At 38.4% G+C, this 17,578-nt stretch overlaps 1 protein-coding gene across 1 annotated transcript; it reads right to left on the bottom strand.

The window, feature by feature from the left end:
• Positions 1-10,776: 10,776 nt before the first annotated feature.
• Positions 10,777-16,213, bottom strand: LOC121733427. The gene is made up of 5 exons (XM_042123685.1): positions 16,000-16,213; positions 14,598-15,184; positions 12,526-12,658; positions 11,530-11,587; positions 10,777-10,944 (listed from the first exon to the last, which is right to left on the bottom strand). Exons 1-5 carry the CDS (start codon positions 16,211-16,213, stop codon positions 10,815-10,817), a joined length of 1,122 nt encoding a protein of 373 aa, XP_041979619.1. The 3' UTR covers positions 10,777-10,814.
• Between the last annotated feature and the right edge of the window lie 1,365 nt (positions 16,214-17,578).

A 17,578-nucleotide genomic window follows, 5' to 3' on the forward strand; every position in this document is an offset into this window, starting at 1 on the left:
ACATTTGTCTAATTTGTTGAAAAATTAACTTTAAGTTAAATTCCCAACGGAAGCAAATTCTTTGAAGTGTTCGGAATACACCAAAAGTTTTTGAAAATTTTAAATTTGTGGCGGTACCCACAATTCGCCTAACATTCCTGCATCGCGCTATCAAAGTTTTCTGAGCGCGTCGGTATATATACGACAGCTGAGATGTATCACGTGGGCTTCGGCCTGACCGGGTATACCACCTCGCTCGGTCGGAAGATCTTCCTTTGGCCGCCACACATTATTCCCACATTGGTGACCCCTCGACAGAACACGCCTCCTTCATCATCGTCACTCCCCGCCCCTCCGCACCGCGCCATCCAGCATCGCCTCATCGGGTACATCGTCCACTAGCCGCAATGTACCGCGGCCTGGGCGACTCCGCATCGGCATCATCGGGCTTTCTCACTACACCGATCGGTCAACAAGCAGAGCACATCTCTCCTGGTCAGCACGTAGCATCGGCCCCGCACGGCAGCTATCCGACTCACTGGATCCCGTGCAGCAGCATACAGTTCCGACTCACTGGGACTCACTGCAACAGTTCCGACTCACTGGAACTCTCTGGCACTGGCGACTCAAGCGACAAGACTTTAAGATTCGACCTCCGGTCTTCGGGGGGAGTGATGTGGCCGGTACCCACAATTCGCCTAACATTCCTGCATCGCGCTATTAAAGTTTTCTGAGCGCGTCGGTATATATACGACAGCTGAGATGTATCACGTGGGCTTCGGCCTGACCGGGCATACCACCTCGCTCGGTCGGAAGATCTTCCTTTGGCCGCCACTATTTATTTAATACACACAATATTTAATACCTTTAAAAAAATAATCAGTGTGACGTGCTCGGTTTTGAAGCCACGCGCGCTACCTAAAAATGCCGCGCGGAAGCTTACTTTCAGCGTTAAATTAAAATTATAAATAATAGAGATAGAATTCCGGGAGTTGCGATTTTTTTATGGAAATTTCCTCTTCTTTAAGAATATTTTTTTAAATTTTCTTAAATGTTAATAGTTTCGGAGTTTTTAACAAAAAACATAATACCTTTTTTTTGCAACCTATTTTGCTTATAACTTTTGCAATTTTTTGTGTGCTAATACACGCTTCCGATACATTTTTCTAGACGTCTTCCCGAATCTAATGAGCTATCGCACGTATTTTTATGACCCTTATCTCTATATTTCGCCATTCTCAACTTATCGCTTAGACTACAGTTTTCGTATATATTAATGTTGATCTATATCAGCTTCTGAACAAATGTGCCTTTAAAAAGTGTATACAGTATATTATGTACCTATGTATAATGTATGTTTTGTGTTCGCATATCTTCGGAACTACAAGTCCCATTTACTATAGTGATTTTTTTTTGTTGTACTAGATATTGTTCAACTTAAATACTGCAAGTTTCATCAAAATCGGTTCAGTAGTTTTTGAGATTTTTATTGTTATTATGTAAAATTTTTAAGTCGGTTTTATCTTTTTAAAATACTGTTCTGTCACGTATTCCTCCGCGTTTAGTATGCGTTGTAGCGCCGTAACAATACCCACATTTAGGCACACACCAAACCACACCTCGTGTGGAACAATCGCGTCAATTTGTTGGGAAAATCAAGGCTTTCATACCTCGTAACCAGTAATCCATTTTAGGCTGCACTGGCATTCCTGACGCCTGTAACCGAGGGTTTTGGTGTACACAATATTATTAAATGCGTCTGTCTGTCACCTCTTCACGCTCAGGGTCTTCGAGTTCGAGTTCCGGGAAAGGATATAGGATACTTTTGTTACGTCTTGCGTCTATAGTACCTATATAGATCAAGGATGGCCAACCTTTTCGACACTTGGGTCAAAATTCGGAAGTAGAATTTTACCCCGGGCCGCACTACCAAATTTTATGTATCGTGTGTTCGTAGTGCGCGCCAGATACGTCTGCGCACAGTCAAAATCGGATACTAATTTTTAAAAGCTTTTATTTAACTTGCTCTGGGCCTCTATCATGAGCTCTTAAATTCATTCTTTTTACGTCCTTATCTGACTGTATAAGGACGTAAAGTGAATGGATTTAAGAGCTCATAATAGGGCCCCTGTATGTATGTAAGTATGTATGTTCGGGTGAAATTTTGGAACTCAATTTTGAAGTAGATATATTATTTAACCGATCGAGCTGAAATTTTGCATGCACGTTTAGTTTGGATGACAATGCATTATATTGTATGTGACATCACTCTAAATCCAATATGGCCGACCATCCAAGATGGCGAAATAGTTATTTTCTATGCAGTTCTACAATATGGATATTAAATGAAAGGGCTTTTTGAGAGTAACTCGAAAACGAATGTTTTGTCATACTACATCCAATATGGCGGCTCGTCCAAGATAGAGGTATAGTTATTTTTAATGCACTTCTGCAATATGGGTATCAAATGAAAGGGCTTATTGAGAGTAACTCGGAAACGACTGTAATGTCATTCTACATCCAATATGGCATCTCATTCAAGATAGGGGAATATAGTTATTTTTAATGCACTTCTGCAATATGGGTATCAAATGAAAAGGCTCATTGAGAGAAGGTAACTGGGAAACGAATGTAATGTCATTCTACATCCAATATGGCGGCTCATCCAAGATATATAATTATTTTTAAAGCACTTCTGCAATATGGGTTGATACCCAATTTTACAATTTACTCTCAACGAACCTTTTTGTTTGATAACAAAAAGGCTCCTTGAGAGTAAATTGTAAAATGTATGTCATGTCCTGTCGTGCCGTGTCGTGTCGTATCGTAACATGACATGACGTGACGTCATGTCCTGTCGTGTCGTATCGTAACATGGCGTGTCGTGTCGTGTCGTGTCGTGTCGTGTCGTGTCGTGTCGTGTCGTGTCGGGTCGGGTCGGGTCGGGTCGGGTTGAATCCGGTTATTTTTGATATGTGATATTTAATTTTTTTGTCGTAAAATTAAGTACGATTTCTTATAGACTTAAATTAAGTCAACCAGATTTTCACAAATTATTGAAACAAAACAAACTACAATCAAGCAGACTTAAGAAATCGAGTCAGAGATATAACTAAAAAACAAAAAATAAATTATAAGCAAAAAACTTTTTGAAAAAAAGCTTTTAATTAAATAGGTACTCTGAAAAGAATAAAATAAATTTCCCCTTAAAAATTCTAACTATTAAGTTATAAACTCAATATATTATACAATTTGCATTATAATAAAAGCTTGTCGCGAGTTCGCGACACTTAACAATTTGACAATATTTAATTACTATATTAAAATAAAAAATAATATTACTTATTATAATATCAGCTTACTCAGTTAAATTGGCACTTACCAGTTTATTATTAATTACAAATCACGCGACAAGCTAGTTATTTTTAAAGCACTTCTGCAATATGGGTATCAAACAAAAAGGCTCATTGAGAGTAAATTGTAAAATTTATGTCGTGTCCTGTCGTGCCGTGTCGTGTCGTATCGTAACATGACATGACGTGACGTGACGTGTCGTGTCCTGTCTTGTCGTATCGTAACATGGCGTGTCGTGTCGTGTCGTGTCGTGTCGGGTCGGGTCGGGTCGGGTCGGGTCGGATCGGGTCGGGTCGGGTCGGGTCGGGTCGGGTCGGGTCGGGTCGGGTCGGGTCGGGTCGGGTCGGGTCGGGTCGGGTCGGGTCGGGTCGGGTCGGGTCGGGTCGGTTCGGGTCGGGTCGGGTCGGGTCGGATCGGGTCGGGTCAAATCAAAACCAGCCGGGCATTAGAAAATGCCTTTTGAATTTGAGTCCGGTTATTTTTGATATGTGATATTTAATTTTTTTGTCGTAAAATTAAGTACGCTTTCTTATAGACTTAAATTAAGTCAACCAGATTTTCACAAATTATTGAAACAAAACAAACTACAATCAAGCAGACTTTAGAAATCGAGTCAGAGATATACCTAACTAAAAAACAAAAAATAAATTATAAGCAAAAAACTTTTTGAAAAAAAGCTTTTAATTAAATAGGTACTCTGAAAAGAATAAAATAAATTTCCCTTAAAAATTCAAACTATTAAGTTATAAACTCAATATAACAATTTGCATTATAATAAAAGCTTGATATACCCCGTTTTATGCTCAGAAAGTCAAAGAAAACAAACTTTGTGGAACCCTTTTTACAGGGGTTTATTAATAAAAATAAAAGAAAACTATCTATACTATAATTATACTATTGTTAAGGACACACAGAGCCATCTAGCGGCAAAATAGCGAAACTGATCAGGGGAAACACTACACATAAATCCCCTACTCGAAACTAGATGGCGCTAGGTGGTACATGCTCGAGCCTCCTAGAAATTTCCCATACTTGTTTACGTGAATCGGGAACTTTCTGGAATTCGTCTCGCCATATAAAAAGCCGCAGGTGGACGGCCCGGCAATTCAGTTCGTTTCGAGCTATCATCAAGGTGACTTCGGAGTGAACACAAGTGATCAATAGTGAGTGAACCAGTGAAACCTGCGACTTGGCTACGACCTAGGACAGTGATAGTGCTTAGTGTTTTGGACTTAGTGCTAAGTGTTGTGACCTAGTGTGTGCTTGTGTGACCTGGACTTAGTGAATAAAGTCTTCAAGAGAGTCAGCAGGTCTTTCTCTCCAAATCCTCGAACCCTAGCACGTAACACTATAATATTATAAAGCGGAAGAGTTTGTTAGTATGTTTGTTTGTTTGAACGCGCTAATCTCAGGAACTACTGGTCCGATTTGAAAAAATCTTTCAGTGTTAGATAGCCCATATATCGAGGAAGGCTATAGACTACATTTCATCACGCTAAGACTAATAGGAGCGAAGAAATAGAGGAAAGTGTGGAAAAAACGGGGGAAATTATTTAAAAGGGCCTATTTGAACGCGCTAATCCCAGGAACTACTGGTTCGATTTAAAAATTATTTTCGTGTTAGATAGCCCATTTATCAAGAAAGGCTATAGATTACATTTTATCACGCTATGACTAATAGGAGCAAAGAAATAGAGGAAAATGTGGAAAAAACGGGGGAAATTATATGAAAGGACTTACTTGTATTTGAACGCGCTAATCTCAGGAAGAATTTTTCAAATCGGACCAGTAGGGTCCGATTTGAAAAATTCTTTCAGTGTTAGATAGCCCATTTATTGAAGAAGGCTATAGGCTATATTTTATCACGTTAGGACTAATAGGAGCGAAGAAGTAGAGGAAAATGTGGAAAAAAATGGAGGAAAATATTTGAAAGGGCTTATCTCACGAACTACTGGAGCAATTTTTCTGTTATTTGGCACAGATAAGAAGTAGACCACGTGAAGGATCATAGGCTATTTTTTGTGCACTAATTTGTCTGTGAAATATCTAATTTACGCGGGCGAAGCCGCACGGAACGTTATAATATTTCGCGTGGTCACGACATCACGCGTAAACTCCTGGACCAATTTTGCTGAAATTTGGTATATTCCAATAGACCTATACTTTGAGTCCCGAAAAAGAACATAGGATACATTTTGTCCCGGAAAAATGTACGGTAGTAACCGCAAATCATAAAAGTATATTGTGCAGTAGCACAATATACTTTTATGATTTGCGCGTAAACTATTCAATCTATTTTGATGGAATTTTGTGTGGAGATACTTTAAGTCTCGGAAAAGGACAAGGAATACTTATTTTGTCCCGGAAAATGTACGGTTCCCGCCCAATAAACTTTTATGATTCTCGCCTAAGCAATTTAATCTACTTTGATGAAATTTGGCATGGAGACTACTAGAATACTAATTTGAATCTGGGACAAGGAATGTTTTTTGTCCTGGAAAAATGTGCGGTTCGCACACAATATACTTTTCTGATTTTCGCGTAAACGATTCAATCGATGTACGAGAACAACTATAAACTAAAGTCCACGCGGACGAAGTCGCGGGCAACAGCTAGTTTTTTTATATGTCTAGTGTCTAATCGTAATAATAATTAATAGTTAAAAAAAACTAAAAAAGTCACTTATTTATTTTCATCTTATAATTAAGTTTTTTTTTTCGAAATATAGATATAAAATTGAACTCAAAGAGTCCGCTTATAAAAGTATGTTAAAAAAGTTAAGGTATTAATTTTGTGTCGTCTGCCAAACGGCTCCTGATATTCCACATTAGGTAGCCAGCAGCTGAAAAAGTTAGCTCAGCTTCCACGCTGGTTGGTACAATTGTCATTAAAAGTGAATTGAAGGTAAATCATTGTTTAGTGGGCTGCTAGTAGCCAGTTCACGCACCTCCGCCTGCAGAGTTACACGTATGAATCACGCTTCTTGTAATCCCGCCAGTCCCGCGGGGTCCCGCTAAATTTTCGACCGGGATTAGTCCCGCAAAATGCATGCGGGATCCCGGTATTTCGGGATCCCGGTATCCCGGTATTGCATTCCCTAATTATGACACATTTTTATTTCAGTGTTTGTTTGCTTTTTATAGTAGGTATGATAAGGTAATTTTATTATTAAGAGGATTCCACACCGCCCTTTTTTCCATACAAACGTTGTCCCCTGTTTCCTCCCTGGATAATGCTAGTAGAGTTATAATTTTTTTCCTGAATATCTACGGCCACTAATACAATGTCCCTATGTTTTCTTTTTTTTCATAATTTAATTATTAAATAAGATATGAACGTTCAAAAACCCAAAAAAATGGCCAGATTTTCCGCTGTGTTCAAACGTCCAGAAAACAGATTTGGCTAGATTATACAAAAAAAGCAAAACATAGGAACACAGCTCAAGCCTTTTTTTAATCTTTAATGAAAAAAGTACTTAAATCGGTTAAGTTTTGGAGAAGGAATCAGAGGACAACGAATCGTTGATTTTCTGGATTTTCTGCAGTTGTCTCTATCGCGTTCTGCGGTATAGGCTTGAGGTAAGGGAGACAGCTATAGACAGCTAAGATTAAAAAAAGGCTTGAGCTGTGTTCCTATGTTTTGCTTTTTTTGTATAATCTAGCCAAATCTGTTTTCTGGACGTTTGAACACAGCGGAAAATCTGGCCATTTTTTTACATGTACTTTTTTTTCATTTCTCTAGCCCCTGTTGTATCCTCTTAAGTTTTTTTACTTTAAAAAAATGTGCTCGGCTCCGCGGGCCACAAAGTAACAGACGGCGGACCGCATGTGGCCCGCGGGCCGTGTGTTGGCCACCCTTGATATAGACTATAGAGTATAGACTACGGAGCAGTAGCAGAAAGGAGTAAGGACTCAAATGAAAGGCTCGAGAGTTGTAGACCAACTGTTTATTAAAATCACATAAATTTCTTAGCTCCGTTCACACACACATAATATTATCTTCCACACACAATCACAACTCGCACGCGTCAGCATTCACACACTTGTAAGCAAACTACAAAGTACCCCCCACACTTTTTTCCCGGAAAAATTTATGTTTTGCGATATTAAAATTTTGACGGAACGGAGTTGCAAGCATCGTCTAGTGGATAATATAATATTATATTTCTATGAAAGGTCCCAAGGAGGTACCTACACTTAGTTGGTTCTGTAAAACTGTTTAATTAATGCTAAGTACTCACATACGATTTTGCTCGATAGTTTTACTCCAAATCGAGTAATAATTACTGTGTGGACCGCAAAACTCACAGCTCGAAGGCTCGCATCGAGCCGGCTTGACAGAATTAATTTATATATCGATTTAGGCGCTTTGCAGACGACGGGGCGGGGCGGGCCGGTCAATTTCGCCGCGAACGATAGCACAAAGGGAATCCTATATTACCAACGCACACGGCGGGCAAAAATACCGCGCCGCTGGTGCCCGGCACTGGCGGCACATGTCCGCGGCTGCCTGCCGTGGATCACTCAACCCAGCTTACATACAGTAACGCAGACGGGGTGTGCTTTGTGTACGCGGCGCGGGCAACCGCAAACATCGACAGGCGTACGCGGCAAAATTGACCGGCCCGCCTCGCGCCGTCGTCTGCAAAGCGCCTTAGAGTAAAACTATCGAGCAATGCTGAATGTGTGGACGAAAGCCCGAGCCGCGGGTTTTGATCGACGTTATTGGCTCGATCGAGCAAAACCGTATGTGAGTATTTAGCATTAAATAATTACAGGCATAATAATAATTATTATAATACGTATGATGTATCTGGGGGCACGGCAGTGCCCCCGCCAAGTCGAGCAAAAAAGCGGCACGGCCGTACCATCCTTTTCTCGAACCAATTCAGTCTCTTTTTGACCCCCTATAACTTCATTGTGGATAAACCAAGCCTGAATTTTCAGTTGTTAAGCAAGCATTGTATAAACACGGTATGTTTAAAATTTTATTCAATTTGCACCAGTAGTTTAAGAACTGTAACTTGTTAATGTTTCTTAATTTTGTCACTGACTGACTGACTGACTGACCGATCACCAAAAGTCTCAGGCACTTCCAGCAGACATAGAACCTTCAAATTTGGAATATAATTAGTGTTTTGTGTCTAAATCAAGGAAAAATTCAAATATTTCAAAATTTCTGTCCAGTTTTCTAGATACACTAACTTCGTAAATAACTTTGTAATCCCATATAAATGTATAGGATTACAAAGTAACATTTGCGGTTTATGAATCATTGTACCCGTAAAATCAATATCTCCGGTTTATCGTCGGTAGAGAGATATCTAGCCAGTATTTAGTGTCTTAATTAAGGGAAAACCTAATAAACATTTCATAATTACTGTCCAGTTTTCTTCTTCTTTCTCTAACTTCGTGAATAACTTTGTAATCCCATATACATGTAGATTACAAAGTTATATTAATTGCAATTTATGAATCATTGTACCGGTACCATCGATATTTCCGTACGTATATTCGAAGGAGTAATAGTTGTAGATAGGTATCTATATATATGAAGCACTAGCTTTTGCCCGCGGCTTCGCTCGCGTGGAATTCAAGAATCGCGTAAAAAAACGAATATTCTTGTAAACCTCCTTTGGAAACCTGACGTTTTTCCAAGACCAAAAGTAGCCTATGTTACTCTTCATCCTTTCAACTAAGTCTACGTCAAAAATCAAGTCGTTTGGTTGTTTCGCTAGGCCGTGAAGGAAGGACAATCAAACAAACACATTTTCGCTTTATAATAATAATATTAGTATGGATATTGGATAGTCATGAAAGGCAAGGTGTATAGTAATACTGTATACATAATGATTATATTATTATTAATTGTTAGTTTTATTTGTTTCTTATAAAAATCGTTATTGATATTTAATTATTTATAGTAGTAAAAGGTACCAAAAAGGAGAAAAGTAGGACTCTACAAAAAGAAGTGCGATCCCATCAAAAACATCCTGTAAAAAAAACAAGTCTCGCAACTCAGTTTTTATACCGTAAAAATTTATGAGATCCATGCAATACCAAGTCGGTTAATTTATTCAGTCCCTACCTAGGGGACCTTCTGTCTCAAGTTATTACGTAAGTTATTATCATATCAATATTAAAAATCTTTTACGTTTTAAATAAATAGATCGACTTGGACATCGCATGAAAACACAATGTACTTAACTACTTATCTTACAATTTATACATAACTAACTGTTGCCCGCGACTTCGTCCGCGTGGACTTCAGTTTATAGAGCGCGATGTCAACATAATTGGTGTCAAAAGCTTTTATAAAAAAAACCCTGGTACCCCTTAAATCAAAACAGCTGTGCAGTGTGCACATAATATTTCATTTTTTTAAATTAAACTTTATATTTTATGCCAAATTTTAAAGCTTATTTAGCCCCCCAATTACACAACTTTACCCATAAACTATTTATCATTGATAGGTTTAAGGTTACGTCACTGTATATGATATAAAGTAGGTACTGACTTATTAAATAACGTAAAAAAGAAATAACAATAAAAAAAATCGAAACAGTATACATGTAATAAAGTACTCTGTGATCGAAACTCAAATGTATGATGATAGCACCTCTTATAGAAAGATGTTGGGCAAGCGTTAGCGCGATGTAAGAAACGCACGGCGCCATCTAGTATGAATTTTTGGAACTAACTTAATTTGAACAAATTTTCGTATTTTCACCCCCTTACAACCCTTTTTTCCAGTAAAACAGTAGCCTATGTCCTTTCTCAGGCTTTAGACTATCTGTATACAAAATTTCATTACAATCGGTTCGGTAGTTTTGGCGTGAAAGCGAGACAGACAGACAGAGATACTTTCGCATTTATAATATTAGTATAGAGTATAGATATAGATTATTAGATTGTTTAGTCTATTGCGCTCCATGCGATTGATGCAGGCCCGTAGTGCTGTATTTAGTAATCTGTGGTGCTGTATGATACTGTATGCTGTATAAGTGTTATACTAAACAATCTAATCATGCGATGTCCGAGTTGATCTATTTATTTAAAACGTAAAAGATTTTTAATATTGATATGATAATAACTTACGTAATAACTTGAGGCAGAAGGTCCCCCAGGTAGGGACTGAATAAATTAACCGACTTGATATTGCATGGATCTCATAAATTTTTACGGTTTAAAAACTGAGTTGCGAGACTTGGTTTTTTACAGGATGTTTTTGATGGGATATCTTTATGTTAATATAACAGATTTTGACAGAATGTTATGTATTATAAAATTAAAGACCTTAATTAATGCTATTTTATGTAGTTTAATTTTTTTTTCAATAAACATATTTTTTGCTAAAGTATAGATTTAACGACCCAAATAACATTATTGTTCTGTTGCTGTTAAACCAATAATTATTTGTTACAATTAATCGTAAAACTGTTTTATTTTCAACATTATCATCTTGTGCCAGCCATCCCTGGTCTACCCCATAGGCTTGATAGGTCCGGACCGGATGTCAGTAAGGTACCGGAAGTTCTTGATCCGGCGCCGGAACTTCCCTTTCTTCTTCAGCCGCCCCATCTTTTGCAGCGTCCGGATTGCTGGGATGAACCTGATGTACCATCGAATAAATTGATTCATAGGCAATTGACGGACCTACGTCATTTGGTCGGATTATGTGAATTCAATCATGAACCATTGGTCGAGTTTGACATAACGCCACCAAACTACGAAGGTCCGTAATATGAACCAACTTCCATGTACCATTAGAAAAATTTATTCATTTTGGTAGACCTACGTAATTTAGTCGGGTTACGTCAAGCACAGCAGACACGATTAATATTGAATGGACATAACCCGACCAAATGATGCAGGTCCACCATCTGCATACGAATCAATTTCCATACCATCATACAGATAGTACCATCAGATAAAATTATTTACTTTGGCGGACCTACGATATATTTTATCGGGTTACTTAGGTTCGCGATTCGAAATCTATCTACGGGCTATTATAATTGAGCGGTCAAAATATGTAAGTTCTATCCATACTAATATTATAAATGCGAAAGTGTGTCTGTCTGTCTGTTACCTCTTCACGCCCACCGCTGAACCCATTTTGCTGAAATTTGATATGGTGATACTTTGAGTCCCGAGAAGACATTGGCTACTTTTTATCATAATAACGCCTGCTTACCTGTAAGCCGCATCCATTTCATCCCCCAGACAAAATACTATCAGGCTTTCCCAGTAACCTAGAATAAATTAAGAAAATTTTGAATAAATATTTAGTAAATTACCATGTTTTGTTTGAACTTCGTAAACTGTACGGAGTACCTACAGCTATTGAAAAACCACCTGTTATCAAAATATTATGAGAGACATAACCCCAAAACCAATAAAACGCAATTTAATTCGGATTAGAAACGCAAAAAACATGCGGTAATGAGCTATCTGATATCACGATGAACTACAGTTGGAATTACTTCAGTCATGTCATATTAATACAAAATATAGACACAGATATAGATCAAAATCGGTCCATCCGTTTGGCTCGTGGCATCGTTACAGCCACGGACAGATACAATCATTGATATACTATTACTAATACTTTATCTATGGATACAGTCCGACAAGGCTATATTTGAACGTGGGTGACATTTACGGCCGGAGTGCTGCTGGTAAAGGAGAACTGTCAAACACATGTCAAAAATGACGTTTTTCAATGATAGAAGCGTTTAGTTCCTTTTCTCGCCACGTTCAAATAAAGCCTTGTCGAACTGTACATGCACAGACTTATTAACACTCCTCTTTTCGTCGGAAGCTAGCAATACCCCTCTTTTTCGTCGAAGCTTAATGACACGGCCCTCTTTTTCAGAGGTTTATAATACTCTCTTTTTCGTCGAAGGTTAATAACACCCCTTTTTCGTCGAAGGTTAATAACACCCCTTTCTCGTCGAAGGTTAATAAACACCCCTTTCTCGTCGAAGGCCTATAATACCCCTTTCTCGTTGAAGGTTAATAACACCCCTTTCTCGTCGAAGGCCTATAACACCCCTTTCTCGTCGAAGGCCTATAACACCCCTTTCTCGTCGAAGGTTAATAACACCCCTTTCTCGTCGAAGGTTAATAACACCCCTTTCTCGTCGAAGGTTAATAACACCCCTCTTCTTTCCTCAAAATGTATACTCACTAGAACCTTTGTCCTCCCAGTACATTCGACACGAGGCTACATCCATGAAGCAGTGGTTCTGGAACATCAGCGTCGGAGAACGAGTGTCGTACGACGTCTGACCGCACACCGGCGCGTACACCGATGGACACGACTGGAAGAGTTTAGACGTTACGATTTACGTACGATATTATGTCGCTACGATAAAACAGATAGACCGTGTGAGTTGTGACGGACACTACTGGAAGAGCTTAGATGTTACGATTTACGTATGATATTCATAATATTATATTGCTACGGTAAAACAGATAGGTGTGACGGACAAGACTAAAAGAGTTCAGAGTTTAGACGTTACGATTTGCGTACGATATTATGTCGCTACGATAAAACAGATAGGTGTGAGTTGTGATGGACACTACTGGAAGAGTTTAGACGTTACAATTTACGTACGATATTATGTCGCTACGATAAAACAGATAGACCGTGTGAGTTGTGACGGACACTACTGGAAGAGTTTAGACGTTACGATTTACGTACGATATTATGTCGCTACGATAAAACAGATAGACCGTGTGAGTTGTGACGGACACGACTGGAAGAGTTTAGACGTTACGATTTACGTACGATATTAAGTCGCTACGATAAAACAGAATAGGTGTGAGTTGTGACGGACACTACTGGAAGAGTTTAGACGTTACGATTTACGTACGATATTCATAATATAATAATAATAATAATAACTTTATTGGTGCAGAAAATGGAGATTACAACCAATGTTTCTAATAACTAATCACAGTTTACAAAATTACAATCTCGTCACTGGTGGGTGAAGCACTGTTACCCTTGATAGGTTGAAAAACCTGTAGTAAGGGTTAACAGTCCCTTTCCCTATAGATATTCCAAATTAAAAATTAATGACGTATAATTCTAAATTTAAACAAGAAATTAATATTATATTATATACTAGGACATGCATATGTGTATATTTGTGTGTGTGTGTGTGTGTGTGTGTGTGTGTGTGTGTGTGTGTGTGTGTGTGTGTGTGTGTGTGTGTGTGTGTGTGTGTGTGCGTGTGTGTGTGTGTGTGCGAGCTTGCGTGCGTGTGTGTGTGTGGGACCGAGGGTTGATAAAAAGTTATGGCATAAGGCATTCCGTTTCATCGTAACTTTTATTTTGTAGGTATTTCCGGACTCGGAATATTATGTTGCTACGGTAATAAAACAGATAGGTGTGACGGACACGACTGAAAGAGTTTAGAGTTAAGACGTTACGATTTACGTACGATATTATGTCGCTACGATAAAACAGATAGGTGTGAGTTGTGACGGACTAGTGTCCTGGAAGAGTTTAGACGTTACGATTTACGTACGATATTCATAATATTATGTTGCTACGGTAATAAAACAGATAGGTGTGACGGACACGACTGAAAGAGTTTAGAGTTAAGACGTTACGATTTACGTACGATATTATGTCGCTACGATAAAACAGACAGGTGTGAGTTGTGACGGACACTACTAGAGGAGTTTAGACGTTACGATTTACGTACGATATTATATCGCTACCATAAAACAGATAGGTGTGAGTTGTGACGGACACTACTGGAAGAGTTTAGACGTTACGATTTACGTACGATATTATGTCGCTACGATAAAACGGATAGACCGTGTGAGTTGTGACGGACACTACTGGAACAGTTTAGACGTTACGATTCACGTACGATATTATGTCGCTACGATAAAACAGATAGACCGTGTGAGTTGTGACGGACACTACTGGAAGAGCTTAGACGTTACGATTTATGTACGATATATTTCATACAAGATGACCCCGCTACTCCGTTGCGCCTTCGTTTATCGGGAACCGTACATTCTTTCGGGATAAAGAGTATCCTATGTGCTTTCCTGGGACTCAAAGTATCTTAGGTACCCAGCAAAATCGGTTCAGCGGTTTGGGCGTGAAGAGGTAACAGACAGAGAGACACTCTTTCGCATAATTTATAATATTATGTATTAAGTATGGATGTCAATACCTCAGGTATTATTTGAAAAACCTATATCTAATGTTTCAGATAATTTTGTATAAAAACTTACAGTAGGACACTTGTGTAGACAAGTCCTCATCAGAGGTATATGCTCGTAATCATCCGTTAAATTTTTAGGAATGATCTTCATCGGAATGAACACGTTAATCGGACCAGCATTCTTTATCCATTTTCTTCTCGTATGTACCTCTTGTAACGGCACATCATAAATGTGTGTTGTCGCGAAAAATTTGTCTATCGTATCATTTATATTATCTTCGTTAAATTTCGCTTTGACTATAACTAAGTTTGTTATGTTATTTTCTTTATAATTTACTTTATCGTTGTGTATTTTGAAATCTGTTAGGTTTTCTTTATCATTTGGTTTTGATCTTGCATCACTAACACCAATATTGGCATTTTCACAAACGTATTTATCCGTTTCGACAAATTTTGCTGGATTTCTACAATTGTACTCTACTAGTTCGCATTTATTCTCGAACCATCTGACTCTGAATCCCTCTCCATCTTTTCTGATAGCGCAGAGCGGTGTTGTGTGATTTCCTTCACATGCACAATCATCTTCTAGAAGAATTTCAGCAAGTCTCTGCTCTTGATTTTCAGATTCACAGAATTCTTTGTTGATAAGTCCATAAGCTGTGAAGTATATATCTGTTATTGCTTAACCCATATTGATTACGTACTAAATTAGACGTGTAAATGTAAATGATACAAAAACCTTACATTTTGTTTCTATAAAGGCGATACCATACTAAGGCCAGCCGCATATACACGTTTTCCGTATGCAATTTCCGAATTCATTTTCTGTATTCGTAAATCCGAATGCATGGAATCAGTAGAAAATACAATATAAACTGCTGCACACGTTCGTTCTTCTCCGTACGGAACGAATTCCACACGTTTCAAGTGCAAGCTGGCGCGTTCGTGCGTGTGAAAAATGACGTTTGCGCTAGTCTTACGGAGTTCCGAGTACCTACGGAAAACGAATTTGGAATTCGATAACCCATAACCGATAACGTGTTGTATGCGGCTTGCCGAAACGACACGACGTGACACTCAGATTCACGTTTGTAAAACGTCCGTTCTATGGAACATGAAGTGTCGCGTGACGCGTCGCGTCGTTGCCGCGCAGTGTCGTGTAGTGCGGTCTCACCTAGTATGAAGAAGTAACATAATATTAAAATTGACGCCCAGGAATACTATCACCGCCCTCTGCCCCTACTATGCAGGTACTAATAGAAAAGTGTCGTTACAACTTTCCGTCTAGCCCCCTTTCGCAACGCGCGATAAGGAACTTCGTTCCAATAATCGTGGAAGTCCGGAAGGTTTAAAAGTGACCTATAGGTCACCGGGACATCTAGTAAATAATAAAAAAATCTTCTCTATAGATTGCCTAAGAAAATGAGTGGCTTCGACCCTTATTATGATATGCTATATTTTAAACGAATTACCATTTTCTCCGCCAGTATCACATCCATATTTTAAAAGTTCACATTCATTTTCAAATAGTTTTAGTCGAAAACCTGTTTCTTCTACTCTCAGCCCGCAAGCAACATCGCCTGTATTATCGCAATTCAAATTTTTGCATATAGCTATAGATTCGTTATTTAACTCAGCGAAAATCGCAGGAAACAAGAATGAAACTATGAAATATGTTGTAGGCATTTCTTCTATAACAGCAGTAGGTAATTACCGTAAAATTACTAACTGTTAAATTCAATTTATTTTATTACAAATTACAATCAGGTGATAAAGATTAAAGGAGAGAGCACACTGAGACGGGCCGTGCCGGGGCTCAGCGTGCCGGGGCTCATCGCAAAAATCCGCCTCCATACAATTTGTATGGAAGCGGAAATCCGCTGCGCCCCGACACAGTGTGCGATACGCGCATCCGCTTCCATACAAATTGTCAATTGTCTCAGTGTGCTCACTCCTTAATATAACTACTGGACACTGCTTTCTATATTACTACACTATAGATACCGTATTATAGACTATATAGTATAGTGTACTTGTTCAAGGTATAATAATTAAGGGTGGATTGCACCAGAGGCGTGGTTAAAGTTAAAGTTGATATGGTCGAAGTTATGGTTATAGTTAAGACTTAAGGCTAATTTAACTTTAATTTGGACCACAGAATTTGACAGAAGACGTTGCTGGTCCGACAAGGCTTTAAATGAACGTGGGCGGGGGCGCTGCTGGTGAAGGAGAACTGTCAAAAATGGCGTTTTTGTATGATGACAGCCTTAGACTTTCCTTTCTTTAGCCACGTGCATTCAAAGCCTTGTCGAGCTCTATGGTTATGGTTAAATATGGCGTCCATTTTTTACTTTAACCAAAGATTTGACATTTTGCATTTTAGTTAAAGTTTACGATAGTTACAATTATAGTTAAAGTAAGTTGGTGCAACCCACCCTTACTGGTTTGGAGGTGATGCACGGTAAGCAGGTTTTTTATTTCCTAGCAATACCTACTGCAGATATTTTGAAACATAATAATATACGGAAACATACAAAAATGTTGTTTAAAAAAATACTATACTTATAAATGCTTTTTTTATTATTGTTGGTAAATAGTAATGTCTATCAAATAAATGGGGATTCCATCAACGAATGGAAGTGGGGGTTGGTTTTTTGGAGGAATGTGAAAGAGTGATGTTGTGTTTTTGTATTATATTCCTAAAATTGTGTTAGATGGGTTTTTAATGTGTAATATTGGTAGGATATTAACCATTAGATATTCGTTATCGTGCACAAGTGTAGGAAAGTTATGCAATATATAGAAACGTGCTATTTTATGTTCCCTCTAAAACTCCATCGAAGTTTCAGTAAATTGTCTATCACTTTACTGAATCGACCGACTTGGCTTCTTGACTTTTACTTAGACTTGACTAGACTCTAGACCTGACCACGACCTGACAATATAGAAAAACGATGCTGAAAATTATTGTATTATAGAATATTGTTTTCCTGCTATAATATACTGCCGAAGTGCCATACTAAGAAAAAAAAAAATATGTCAGTTGACAGT

The sequence above is a fragment of the Aricia agestis genome, chromosome 13 (assembly GCF_905147365.1).
Source record: "Aricia agestis chromosome 13, ilAriAges1.1, whole genome shotgun sequence".
In the NCBI taxonomy this organism is placed as follows: Eukaryota; Metazoa; Arthropoda; class Insecta; order Lepidoptera; family Lycaenidae; genus Aricia; species Aricia agestis.

Coding starts and splice junctions, on each gene's coding strand:
- LOC121733427 (XM_042123685.1), bottom strand. CDS start 16,213: ATGCCTACAACATATTTCATAGTTTCATTCTTGTTTCCTGCGATTTTC. Junction 15,185..15,999: donor TGATACTGGCGGAGAAAATG/GTAATTCGTTTA, acceptor TATACTTCACAG/CTTATGGACTTATCAACAAA. Junction 12,659..14,597: donor GTCTACACAAGTGTCCTACT/GTAAGTTTTTAT, acceptor AAACTCTTCCAG/TCGTGTCCATCGGTGTACGC.